Raw genomic sequence first — 14,823 nt, forward strand, 5'->3', positions numbered from 1 at the left:
TGTGTCTCCAGCTATTTGTCATACGGAAGTTACTTCTTAATACTTTCATTACAGCATGGAATTTACGTTCTTAAAGATAGTATTATAATCGCCAAATATGAGACACTTGTAGCTGGTGTTTATTTAATTCACTGCTAAATTTGTATTTTAGTATATATTCACTTTATTCGTCTAATGCATGATCGCAGTTATGCAGAGTAAAATGTATTGTTTATTGTATAATTTAAGTGATTTGCTCTACTCTTTTTTTCGTTGAACACTTCCAATTGAAGTTCTGTGACATATCTTATGTAAGAACTATCGGTGGTCGAAACTATTTCAGATCTTGTTTCAGTGACTCCATTTATTAGGAAATGTCAGTTCTTGTGACTAACACTGATATAAATGAAGAAATAACGTTGAAATAGTGTAGAGGAGTTACCCGAATCAAATAGTTCTTGCGCTCTTTTACAATGAACACGGCCACACGTTCAAACCTCATAGGGGCCTTAATTTTAACGCAGTGGTTTGGAGCTAAGCTTACCAGAACCTACAGGAGTCGTCCTCAGAAACTCAGATTTGTTAAAGAGTCAATAATGTAATTAATTAATTAGGGTGAGAGAAGATTGGAGGTAAGACCAGATGACAATATATGTACAATTCACATATAAACTCTAATAAAGCGTAATATGGAGTTAGCATTGACTGCGCCAAAGAATTTAAATGTAGAAGGCGGCAAAAAATATATAGATATGTTAAGAAATTTAACACCTGAGTTGTTTGGGAATTTCCTTTTGTAATAAAAAGATTGAGAATTAAACTTTGCCTTGCTTTTAAATTACCAAGAGTTATTTTTCAACTGGAAAGTTTTATTTTAAGCATGTCATTTTTCTTAGTTATATTCCAATTGTTCAGATAATTTTCTTCCATGCTCACTTAAAAACAAGGCTATATAGCTTTATATACTTAACGGATTTATCAAAAATACAACGAGTTATTAATTGATTACAAAAATTAGAAACTTTTACGAAGCAAAAAAATGAAGATTTCTATTAAATTTTACTTACAAAGGTGAATAATTTCAAAACAAAGAAAAAGAAAATGGACACAATCGTCTCTTCTTGTTTGCTACTTACCACTACACTGCAATGTATAAGTTAATTAGTAACTACTCTTCAAATTCGGATATTTTGTAACCTAATTCATCTTCCTACTGATCTAATATCTATTATAATTAAATCATTTACTCTTGTTTATTTTTCTAAGCTCCAGTTAAGCTGTAAGCGATATTTTCACATCAGTTATTCAGATATTACAAAGATATAATTAAGTAATTTAATGCATATTCTTTAACCAATCATTTCCTAGGGTCTTCTAAGGTGATCCACAGCTAAATGTTTCATTTCGCATGAATATTTACTTTTTGTAAAGATACTGATTCCTAAAACATAAACGTAACCGTCATTTCTACGGCAAGATGGCAATAAGAAACATAACACTGGTATTAAACTCTATTTCAAAGCAGTCATAAGAGAGAGGAAAAACGTAATTTATTTTTGAGATGCCATGCAACATTAAACCAACTATAAAAATATTGACATTTTTTTAGAAAACATGTTTTTTCTTTATTTATTATTTAAAAAAAACGATAAATGTCCTAAAGTAATTCATGGACCATAGTAGGTATAACTCTAAGGAAATTATTGCTAAATCCAGTAAACATTGGTATAACCGAATGATATATTTCTAGAGAATATGACGGACCAGGATGAAAATAATTATGTTGCATCTTCATCTAAATAGAATAGTTGGACTTAAGGCAGTATTGCAAATTTCAAAGTGCATATGTCGCAAAAAAAAAAAAAAAAAAAAAAATTCTTCGATATTTGAGAGATTTTTCATATTAAAAGAAAATATTTGTTTACATACCTTGACCTTCATGAAAACAAGACATAATCTGCTTTGTGTATGAAAGGACACACACTTCATTGTTATGGAGAGGTTCACCTCGACACCAATCTAAGCATCTTTTAGGAACCCCCCACTGATGACAGCAAGTTCTGTGATCGGAACCATCTGTCAAGAAAGAATAATATTACAGAGAAGGAAAAATAAATTTAAAATATTTTAAACTTATTTTCATGCAATAGTAATCTTTCCTAGAAAACCATTTCATATTAGATATTACTTCAAAATGCCAGGAAAATCAACATTGTAATACACTGCTTACGATTATATTTACTTTTTGAAGTTAAGAAACATAATAAAATAAGTACACAGTTCGAATCCAAGGCATAAATTTACTGTATCTGCAAAGATATGCCATCAACTTCCAGGAATTTTCAAACAAACTGTTTTATCTGAGAGCTAATTTTTAATATTTCCATTTTACGTAGACTTCTGGGAACATCTTTAAGAATAATTCATTTACATATTCCAGTTATAACCAAATACGAAGTACACAATGTTTGTCTATTGAGGACGCGCTTATTTTACTTTGAAGGTCCTAATACATCAGTCATCACACTAGTGAAATATGACTTTATAGATCACTCATCTCTCTTTAAACTTTACGGTGACTTTACTTTGCATACCTTGTTGTTTCTAACCCCTTATTCTCTCAAGTTTGTCTTAGACAAGCATAAAAGTTCAAAGAATTTTTGGATATCCGTTACTGTTCACACTACACCTACTATAGGAACACTACATGGTCATTGTCTTAGTCATCACGAAGCACCGGCTAACTACTCACAATATGTAATTATCAATGTAACTTTAATTAACTTTAATCGGATGCATTATTATTTATTTGCTTTTGTCCAATGAATCAGAGTGAATTTTCAGTGAATTTCCTTCATGGGAGTGAAGGTTTGATTTCCACCAGGACACAACAAGTAAAATGTCACGTGAATCAAGAAAAAACACGTCAGTTCCATTCTGCATGGTTAGCTCAACTGTCATGGGATTAGTCTCATATCCTGTGATATCCAAGGTCATGAATCAACATCATTATGTCATTACAGATTCATTAGATCAGGTCCTGATATTAGTGTTATATACATCAAGCTTCCTATTAATTCATTTTATAAGAATCACATTTTATAAGATATAACATTTTATAAGAATCATCACCCACTTTTGCGTTAATGTTTCCTTCCATAGATGCCATTGTTCCCTTGTGTTAGTCTTTTCAAATTTCGTTAAAATTTTATCTATCAATTTAATTTGTTTCACTTTGATGATGTCATCTTGTTTTTCAAGTTCCATTCCTAGGAAATGTTTTATTTTTCCCAAGTCTTTTGCATGAAATTGCTCTTTTAGATCTTCAATGATATCTTCATTCATCAACATATATTAGCATCCAACAGTCCTTCTTGTAGTACAACAAAAGTTGTAGTCTGTTGTGCGAAATTCTTTCTTCTTTGCAAATTCGTCTATTGCTTCATCCCAGCATTTAAATGACTCAGATATTCCATACAAAGTTTTCTTCAATTTTAATACTGCATTATATATTTCTTTATTTAATTACTTCTGGTATTTCATATAAGCTTCGGTTTTTAATTTTCAGTTAAAGAATGCTGTTGAAATATGCAGTTGCTGCATTTGAAAATCTTCTTGCAATGGTTTTGATATGAACATTTAGTGTAAATAGCCTTGCTACTGGTGAATGGAGAAAATCCTATTGATCATTTTTAACTTGAAAACCTCTGGTCACTAATCTTGCTTTTTCTAGTTCCATCATCTTTCACTTTGAAGACCAATTTTGCATCAATTATTTGTATATCACTGGATGGCTTTATTTCTTCACAAGTTTCTAATTTATTCAAAGCCTCTGATTCTTTCTTCCCTACCTTCTTCCATTCATTATCTAGCAAAGCTTCTTTATAAGAGTTTCTGACTGTAGTATTCAACAATGCACTAAGTACCCTACTTCTTCATCTTAAAGATCTGTTACATAGTCTTCAAACCATATTTGTCTTTGTGTGTTTCTTCTTTCTATTTCATTTTCGCTTCTATTTCTTTTCCTTTTCATCTTGTTTATTGTCTATTGTTTCATTTTAATCTTTATTTTGTTCTTATTCTTCTTGTCTAATTTATCTCACAGTTCCTTTGGTACGTAATTGTAAGCCATCCTTTCAAATACTCTTATATTCTTCACGTTAGGTTTTCTGTCTTCTCAGAGTGCACTAGAGTCTTGTACTTGCTTGCTGTTAAACTTCTGTTTATTACATATGCTGAATATAAGACTACTTCTTTCCAGAATTGATTTCTCATATTGGAATCAATTAGAATAGTACATGCCATGTCTAGTAAGCTTGTATTCATATATTCTGCTGCCTCTTTAGTTCGGATTATATGCTACTATGTGTTGAAGGATAATACCTTTCTTATCAAAAAACTGTCTGATTTTTTTTTTTGAGACGTATTCTCTCCCATTACGTTCTTAATTTTAAAATGTTACTACCTAGAGGTTTCGTTTTAACTTTTTAAAATACCTCAGACTTGTTTTTAATTAAATAAACAACAACAAATTGAGATGTCATCAATAAGAGACGCAAAATAATTATTACCATCCCATGTTGTAGGATTAGTTGGTCCACATATACTAGCTCTAGTATTTTTGTTTCTCTATTCCTTGACTATTAAATGGCTGTGTCATTTCCCCCAAAACATATTGCTCACACAAACTGTTTTCAGTCTTATGATTTTTGATATCGTTCAAACCACCAACAGGATTATTTTTGTCGTTCTCCGGTAAATGACATACGTCATGCAGTTCTCTTTCTCCATCGTCATTTGCGAGAACTAATGTTGTAATCTGTTTATCCTGAAACGTAGTTCTTCCTTCCACCCAGTCGTCCAGCACATTCTTTACAACACTTGCTAAGTACCTATTCTGTGGTGTAATTGTTGTATCCGGCAGACGTTAAATGCTAGATGCAGTGAGTAATAACATTTGCAGGACTAATTTCAACCATCTTCTCGTCTCTGTAGCTCTTTTCTGTGATTGTTGTATTGTTTCCGAGCCACGTAATTGTATATCCATGTTAAAAGTTTCACGTAATCAGGACACACATGGTCTCTTCCTCTTATGTTTTTGCACACAATGAATGAACAAACTTATTTCTGAATACTTATCATTAGGGCCTGTGACTTTATGCCCTATAAAACTGTAAAATATGTATGTAAATATGTCATAAAAACTTGAAAAGATGTCACGAAAATTTAAAAAGTCAAAAAATTTAATTTTCCCAAAGCACAGAAAAAAATTAGAATAAGTACTTAATTTACAAACTCATTTTTAGGGAACATTTTGTGGTTTCATTTTTTAGTATTTTTAAAAATGTTTTATTTGAACTTAGATACGAAAGGAACATTTTCCAGTTGTGTTTCTAAACAGATTTTTAAGGAAAGTTCTACCGTATTTTTTCATGTTTTATTTTACTTAGCCTACGGTTACAAAAGAAACATTTTTCGATAAAACAATTACAGAAGGTTTTTCGTGTTAATTTGAACAGCTTGTAACGAATCTCTAGAATTTGTGATTTCAGTGTCTTTTAGTTGAACACACACACACACAAAATGGAAATAATGTATATATTTCAATGCCATATTATGCTATACACTTGAAAATGATAAATAAAGATCAGACAAATCAATAGGAAAAATTAATTTTAGGCATTGCATTGTGACACGAAGACCTTCTCCAGGTTCCCTTCTGTGAAACTTCGCCTATTATCTGCAAACAATGACTTGTAGCGTGGGAATGTACGTTCCACATAGCACGAAGTCAAAGGAGCTAACCTCAAACATACTATATCTGCAGGTGTTAAATCTTCTTCAACATTTTTGAGATTTAATTCTCCGTCACTACTCAGAACAGCGGCGATGTTGGTGAAAGTGTCATATCCAGGATTATTGGTTAGGATGGCAGTGAACTTGTCTTTCACCAAATATGCTGTTGGTCCCTTTGCTGTTGACAACTTTGTTCTAATAATCTTCTACGGTTTCATGACAGTATTGCACTGAAACCATTTGTCTCCAATCGCTAAATGGATGACACCAGAAACCCAAACTTTGCAGAAATGTACACAATATCATCTTTTAATTTAATATAATAAAGCAATTCCTTAACAACACTAATACATGCTGAATCTTCAGTTTGAAATCCAGCCACTATTTCGGCAAGAATAAGCAGATTGGCGCAGTAATATTGAATTGCTTTATGCCATGTTCCCTACCGTGTTACCTCCGGCTGTGGTGGCAAAGCAATATCCGGGGCAGTCTCCTTTAGGCAAGAAAATTTTCTTCATATTTGACACAAAACGATCTACGTTAGGGTATCTTGCTCTAATTGCTTCTTGCTCTAAAACTACTGTTGATTTTGACTGACGTAAAAATAACTATTTTTTCAGCACAAAATGCTAATTTGTTTGTTTTTGTTAAAAAGGAAAAATGTAAAGAAAAAAAGAAGAGTTGTGATTATCGTGCGCATGTTCAACAATGACCAGAGAGCTTTTTGTTTTAAACGATTTTCGGCATTATAACGCAAGGCTCGTATTATTTATCCCGTACTAAATTTTAACCTGTTAAAAAACCAAATACGTTTCGCATAGTCTGATACAAGATCAATCGACCACAGCGAGAAACGCAGATTTTATTACTTTGGCAGAAGGCATATAAGAACAAGTTTTAAAAATATCGATTTTGTGCAATTTATATAGAAATATGTCTTATCATTAGAAAAGTGAAAAAATACGTTTCCAAATTGCATAATGTGGAAAATATGTTAAAATATGTCCTATCAACTTTGCTTATTTCAGCTGGTTTTTCGTCTGATACGTGAAGATCTTATCTCATTATCCGATTTCCATGTAAAATAAATATATGTTACAACATAAACTCCTGGGCTATACTTATCATGCTTGTTATTAAACCATGTACCACTGATGATATGCGCACGTGTAAGCAATATCACTGCATTACATCACGAACAGTGAATAAAATATTCAGTAGTTCATATGATCTCTTGAGCTGTCTCTGTTACACGTTCTTTGCACATATTGATATTCCTCATCGCAACTTGAGTCACATGCATTTATCTGGAAAGGCACGTGCAACTTATTTATTGTCAACACCACAAGGCGCATATTTTGTAACAGTACATCAGATTATATGGGGAAGAGGAAAACGACATTAAATTTTTGCAATAATTATATTATTGTTTTCCTGTTCTCATTCTTCTTTCAAACGTAATACAATCAAATGACGTGTTAGCTTAGAGTAAGAACTATATCTATCTGTATCATGAAATTTTCTCACTGATACAGATAACATCTTAAATAGATGGAAAGATTTCTTTGACGATTTGCTTAACACGCAGCCAAAAACTAATATGCGTGGAAAAAGGGGAATACACACCACAGAACAGTATATTCCAGAACCCAACTGAATAGAAGTAGAAATCGCTATAAAGAAACACAAATCACCGGCTGTAGACGAAATCTCGTCTGATTTAATCTTAGCTGAAGGTGAAAAATTTTGGAAAAAGATACACAAACTCATTCTCCTTATCTGGAACAAGGAAGAATTGCCACAAGAGTGGAAAGAATCAATCATTGTTCCAATTCACAAGAAAGGCGACAAAACTGACTGTAATAATTATCGAGGCATTTCTCTACTGTCAACATCCTACAAAATCCTTTCAAATATTCTATTAGGAAGATTAACCCCATATGCAGATGACATTATTGGAGATTATCAGTGCTGATTTAGACGAAATCGGTCAACTATCGACAAATATTTACCATCCGACAAATACTCGAAAAGAGGTGGGAATACAATACCCCTGTACATCAACTATTTGTTGATTTTAGAAAGACTCACGACTCGGTTAGAAGAGAAACATTGTACAACATTCTTACAGAATTTGGAATACCGAAAGAGTTAATTAGATTAATTAAGATACGTTTAAATGAATCCCAAAGTCAAGTCCGGGTAGGAAAATTTTTGTCCACGAGCTTTCACGCCGAGAATAGTCTGAAACAAAAAGATGCGTTGCCGCCATTCTTATTCAACTTTATCCTGGAATACGATTAGTGCTCTCAAACGGGTCGGGTCGGGTCAGGTCAACTCGGGTCGGGTCGGGTCGGGTCAACTTGGGTCGGGTTGTCGGGTCGGTTTACGGGTCGGGTCGGGTCAGTCGGGTCGGGTTATTCGGGTCGGGTCAATCGGGTCAGGTCGGGTCGGGTTACTCGGGTCGGGTCGGGGCAATCGGGTCACCTCGGGTCGGGTTATCGGGTCAGCTCTGGTCGGGTTGTCGGGTAACTCGGGTCGGGTCAATCGGGTCAGTTCTCTTTGGTCAACTAAGTTTAGGTTGAGCTTAAACTCGGCTGGAGTGGAAAACTGCTGTTTTTCACTAGTTGCCTAATTAAAAATAGCAATTTTCAATTGATTTTATAGAAACCATAAATCTATCTTGAACACTTGCAGCTAGTGTTTTTATGGTAAATGCTTATTTTTGTACTTGTGTGTACTTTAATTTTTAAATGTGGAAGATTGATTTCACCAATCGACTGTAATATTAATATCTACGCCAATATGGAGTCTGGATTTAGAACAAAACTAGAAGTTGTTTAAGCAAGGCCAAAAGAAAGATTGGATATGGACGACCAAGCCCAAGCAGGGCCGCGGTAGCTCAGTGGTAGAGAATTCATCTCTGGTGCATGGTGTCCATGGTTCGATCCCAGCTTGTGCTAAGTAGGCTTTGTAGTGGAGAAACGTGTAGTGGGTTTTCTCGGGGTTCTCCTGTTTCCTCCCACTTTCTTCATTCCACCATTTCATTCATTTCTCATGGTCACCATATCCCTTAGCCTCAGTGCAGAATCGAGGGACCTTAAACTCAGGGGTGTAGCCAAGAAAGGGGTCCATCGAAGCGAGCCCCCCCAAATGGTTTCCAGGCCCCCCCAAATGACCAGCTTTTAAAACATCATAGTAATATTATCTAGCTTCATTCATTTAAGAGTAACAAAGTTATTGACAATTAATAATTTACGGTAAAATAGTATGGAGAAATATTATTTTTCCATACCGATCGAAAAATAGGATACTTTTTTGTGACAGCATATTACTGCGACTTATATTTGACAGTTTAAAGACAAAGGTTTTAACAAGGTATTATAAATACAGCCATAAACCAAAGGTACTAAACTGATTTGTAAGTACATTATATTTTTATATGCTTTAACAAGTATTTTAAAAGACATAGAGGATGGAAAATTTGGTGAGAAACAATGTTTTTATTCAGTTTAAATTTCATTCGCTCTCTCTTTTATTTCTACTCAGTGTAATAAAATAATTGTTGTTTGTTTAGTGACGAATAATAAATAAATATTTTTTTTGTCAGGAAACCATAAAGAAATTAAGTGAAATTTCAAAGAAAAACAATCTTGTGTACATAGGTTCTCTATACAAGGTCTTAAATATAAATATAAAGGTAACCATGAAAAGTGTTGTTGCTTTTTCACCCACCACCTTCGAACATCGATATGTCACCTAACCTGGAAGATCAAAAATAGTCCCCATCAACATCGACAACTTTCTGAAAACGTTCTGGAAGGCCATGGAATCCATCGCGGTAGAACTTGGTGGGCCGTGAAACGAAGGTATCAGATGCATTTTGGACTTTTACTAGGGATTTGAACTTGCGTCCCTCTAAGGTGATTGTCCAAAGAATGGAACAGGTAATAATCGGACGGTGCAATACCCGGGGAATATAGTGGTTGCAATATTGTTTCCCATCCAAGGCGGAGAATGGTGTCCTGAGTCATCCTAGCCACGTGGGACTTAGCGTTGTCCCGTAAACGAGGACCCATTTGCAATTTAGAAGTGATGGCTCCAGAGTTTTGAGATTTTGTTGAGCACAGCTCAACTGCTGACACTACACAGTTGCATTGATACTCTGACCAGCTGGTAGCAGTTCCCGATGTCCGATGCACCAAACACACAGAAGGACTTTCTTCTGGTACAGTGCTGGTTTCGGCTGTTTTGAAATCGGTTCATGGGATGCTAACCAATGATGACGGCGCCGTGGAGCTTCGTATAGGACCCACTTTTTATCACATGTCAAAGCCCTGTCCAGAAATGGCTCCGAAAAAGTAAATAAACCCATGCGACTGCCGCGTTGCCTTCTGGCTCGGCGTCAAAACATGTGAGACCCAACTTGTAGTGCTTCCCAACTTCATGGATGTGCTGCCGAATGGTTTCTCCACACACTGAATTGTAGTCCCAGTTCCTGTTTGTACGTACATGTGTTGGTCTTCTGGCATGTGGTGTTTTCGGGTGTTTCGTCATCGACCTTAAACTTGTTAAACTATCGCTGCACTGTCCGCGTCGTCACGACACCCTCAACAAAGGCCTGGCATATTTTCTGTCCCGCTACAGCGGCGTTTGACCTCTATTTGAATTCGTTCAGCATACATGCTCTTATAACGCTCTGTGGATGTCAAATGTTCCCTCTGTCTTTACGCAAGTTCACTGTGTATCTGAATTGCCACAACCGGGTAGTATGTTGGATATACCCACACCAACAACTAGGGATGCATTCGAGTCGAGTCGAGTCGAGATTTAAGCCTGTCTCGACTCGTCTCGAGAAAATGTTGTCTCGACTCGTGTCTCGACTCGAAAATATGTTTCTGTCTCGACTCGTGTCTCGACTCGACAGTCTCTGTCTCGACTCGACTCGAATTCGAGTCGAGACGTCTCGAAATTCGAGTCGAGACAAAATGTACTAGTTAAAATATACGCACACATCAGCCAGACCATCATGACTACCTACCTAATTGTCAGTATGTCGACTTTTGGCATGGATAAAAACGGCGACACGTCTTGGCATACACGCAATGATCCTTGATAGGTCGCTGGAGAGAGCTGGCACCACATGTGCTCACTCAGGTCACCTAATTCCCGTAAATTCCGGGAAAGGGGGCGATGTGCTCTGACGTCACGTTCAATCACATCCCACAAGGGACATCACTCAAATGTCCGGCTCCAATTTCAATGAAACTTTTTTTGCTGATAGAAGGCATGTATGCATCATTACTTGTGATGACAAATTTTTGCCATGGTGCATGTTTTCTATTTTTTTAAAATAACTTTTAAGAGTTGTGATGTGGTTATTAGAGATTACTACAGAAGTCCCTTACTACCCTTTGTAAACGCATCGTTAATGAAGAAAAGTGAAGAAAAACCATGTGAATACATATAAGTCCTGGGGGAAAGTCGTATGGTAGATATGACCTTGATGGCAGCCATCTTGAAATCCACCATTTTGAATTAAGGTCAAGTTTTCAAAATGGGAATAGGGTAATATGATACATAATTTCGGGCTAGAATTTAATTAGAAAAATAATGGTGAGGTTAGTTTTAAGATACACCCATTTGGGGGAAAGTTACAGGCATATTAATTGTTTTTACTTACTGTGTGCATAAGTCCCTTCTTACTTTCGTCTCAAGACCTGTAAATCGATCGCAACGGCAGAGCCCAGTTTCGCACTAGTGTTTAGAAATCTTTAAACTCACTTGCAATATTTGTGGATTATTGTATTGTATTTTGCCTTTAATTAAATTTGAACCCACTTCATGATCTTGTGTAAAGTATCACTAAAAGAGAATTTCTGTTTTTATGGAGAACGTAAGCATGGCAATTATAAAAGGTGAGTAAGGTGCGTATGTATTTATAAGAAAGTCTTTTGTGGTTCCGCCAACCTATTCTTTAGTTGTTTTTTCTAATTACTCATATCTCATAAATAAAAGAGCTACTATAAAATCTCTTACCACTATTCTTTAATACTTATAAAATTTTATATATTGTTAAAGCACTGGCGAGATATTTCTTAACGCCCACTAAAATTATGGTGGAGCTCCTTCGTGGCTAACGGTTAGCATACTTGCCTTTGGCGTGGGAAACCTGGGCTTGATTCCCGGTGGGAGTTCATGTGGTTCGGATTCCACGTTAATCAGTAGGTCCACGTCTCACATAGCCTCGCTGCTGAACGGGACGTTAAACTCAGAATCAATTCAACTCAAAATTATGGTTTTGACTTTATTTATGATGTCATTAGTTTAAACGCCCAACTGCCCAGTAATTATAAACATTAACTACATTATAAAATTGTAATTTGTGACGACTAAAATATCAGAAATTAAAGATTAATCTTTGGGTTTTGGAACATTTTGAAAAACGTGAAAAACTGGTGCTGCACCGATACAACACACCTTTTGGATTTGTCATAACATGTCTTACATAGCTTTGGTTCGATTCTCAACACGGACTGCAACTACCCGTTAAATTGTGCATCCGAAAGGCATTCTTTGTTAAACCTCGCTTATCACCGCTCATCACTTCACCGCCACCGCTCAACTTCACCGCCAAGCTAATGTTGCATTTCTCTCTTTCATCCTAACACAAAACAAAACTAACCACAGCTGTGACACGAAGGAGCTATTTCGAAAAGAAACAAGCTGTGCTTCATAGAGATGTGTACCAAATAATAGAAGTATAAAGTATTGTTTTCTTTCCTGTTTATTGATATCAGTTGGTGTTCTTAATGAGTTTACTCATTAGTTTAGAAAGAGTATATATGGAATTTGGACATATGTTGTACGTATTCTCCTGAGAAATTGATGAGACCAGAAAAGTTATAAGGACAGATGGAATAGGTTTAAGCGCATCTACGTGACTTTATCAAATATTTATTCTCCGTAATGGTACCACGCGGAAAACTTGGTATAGGCCTACTTTTATCTTTGCCTCCCTCTGTTAGCTGTTTCGTATCACATATATCGGATGGTTTTGATATTTCTTCTGATCATTAAAACAACAATGGTACCTGTGTGCGTGCAGAAATGCAAAAGCACAAGGTAACTTCCGATTTGTTTTGGAAACAACAAATCCATTTCACGTGTGCGAGAGAAATTGAGCACAGCGAGATCGGGTGTTTACTCACGGTCAGTTCGCAGCAGGAGTCCATGGTAAAAGATTTGGCTATCTCGAAAACACTCGCAAAACCTTACAAATACAAAAGACTGCGCTTCAAAGAAAGTTTAGACACAGATGTTTCAATTTTCTTTTAGCATCTTTCTTCAGCAAAAGAGTCGGTTCATTGTATTCGAAAAAGGGAAGGGAGAAAGGGTGAATTTATATTTTATGTGGGGGGTAACGTTGTAAGTAGTATAAACAATACATACCGCTTCCGACTCTGTACTGAAGCACTTCCTTTAGCGGTATATCACTAGATCTATCCTGACCCTCATCCCACCTCAAGTTGTAAAGTAGAAAGGGACAGAAGTATTCAACATGACTGCGCACTTGAGTTTCAGTTCACAATACGAAAACCAGTGAGCAAGTAAACAGTCTCTGTAGGATCGTGTTTTACTTCTTGAATTTATTTTTGAACATTTCTGTGAATTCAACAACAGAACGCAGTAGAAATACGGACTAGTTTTTACTCCAACCATTACTTTCGCTCCAACCCAGGGATGCCACATTTATGATTTCGTACTAGATTTAGTAATTTTACTGTTGAACTAGTGATCTAGTACGTACTTTGGATAAATAGGCACATTCTAGTGATTTTTTTGCATTTTTTTTCTGATGCAGACAAATGAGAAGGAAATGGTTCTTAAAATAAAAGGAAGAAGTATATTGCAGTTCAAAACAAATGTAGAAACCTTAAATTATTTTTTCTTTTCCCTCTGACTGAATGAAACCCCTGCTGCTTAACGACCTTAGGTAAACAACGGCTATCTTTGGTTCGCTACCTCCTTTTGTTAGCCGACATGAGATGGGTTACTTTTTTTCTGGAAGAAAGTGAAGAAATAATTATCCAGTACATTTACGTTTTGTCAGGCGCAGTCTGTACTTGTTTCCTAACGAATTTTAGCAACATAACATAAATGAAACATATGTACCAGAAAATAGAGGCAGTACAAACGGAAATTTTCATCTGTGACACATTTGATGAGAAATATAGTTAGATGTCACGTGCAAGCAATCTAAACATGTCCTATCCTGTAATTCTATTCGTATGTTTATGTAGGTGAGACTGAGAAATCAAGAAACAATAATAACTGGTTTTCTTCCAGGGGAAAAATCTAAATGTGAAGGGGTGTTACACTGGGACTTTAATTGCGTCCTTTGTACAAGATTAACAAGTAATAGCAATTTTTTAATTTATTTTAGTTCTTGGGGAGAGGAAGATGAAAGCGAACCCTCGTAAGGACCTCTGCAAGGAAACATGAATACTATCCGCCACTGTTTGTTACATTACACAAAATAGTTTTATATATATATATTGAGTTTTAGTCAGGGTTTTCATTCTGCAGGAGAGGGGGGTATAGTAATACCTGACGAACATTTTCTCTTCTCAGAGTGTTGCAATGATAGCATTTCCTCCATTATAACTTGGCCAAGCTAGCTGCATTATATGTAAGGATTAAGTTAGCCTAAAAAGCTTAAATTTCTATGGCTGTTTTACTCTGTACCCATGTTTCTCATTTTCGGTCTACGGGATCCTGTGTCCGGAAATTTTCGAAGGCTTCCAAGTCGGAAAATAAGTGTATCAAAGGCATATATATTATATCTATGGTTATATGAGGCATGGATCTACAGTTTAAAGTGGGATACCGGTAACAACTTCATGAGCTTCCACCGTAAATCGAACCAGAGTCTCCCGCGATCAAGGGGTATGTGTTAACCATACAGCCACGAGGAAATTCACATAAGCACACACACATATATATTGTTGAGTTGATTTTGACTTTACCGTCTCTTTCAGCAGCGAG

General features: G+C 35.7%; 1 protein-coding gene across 5 annotated transcripts in view; it reads right to left on the reverse strand.

Moving 5' to 3' along the window:
* The window catches only part of LOC145662786 (Ig-like and fibronectin type-III domain-containing protein 2), a 1,216,055-nt gene that overhangs the window by 102,630 nt on the left and 1,098,602 nt on the right, over positions 1-14,823 (reverse strand). For all 5 annotated transcript variants that reach the window (XM_081728668.1, XM_081728663.1, XM_081728665.1 and 2 more), the window contains one exon: positions 1,909-2,055. In XM_081728668.1, the coding sequence (XP_081584794.1) occupies positions 1,909-2,055 (147 nt within the window). The remainder of the gene's footprint in view (positions 1-1,908; positions 2,056-14,823) is intronic.

The sequence above is a fragment of the Thermobia domestica genome, chromosome 10 (genome assembly GCF_964235325.1).
Source record: "Thermobia domestica chromosome 10, izTheDome1.hap1.1, whole genome shotgun sequence".
NCBI classification, from domain to species: domain Eukaryota; kingdom Metazoa; phylum Arthropoda; class Insecta; order Zygentoma; family Lepismatidae; genus Thermobia; species Thermobia domestica.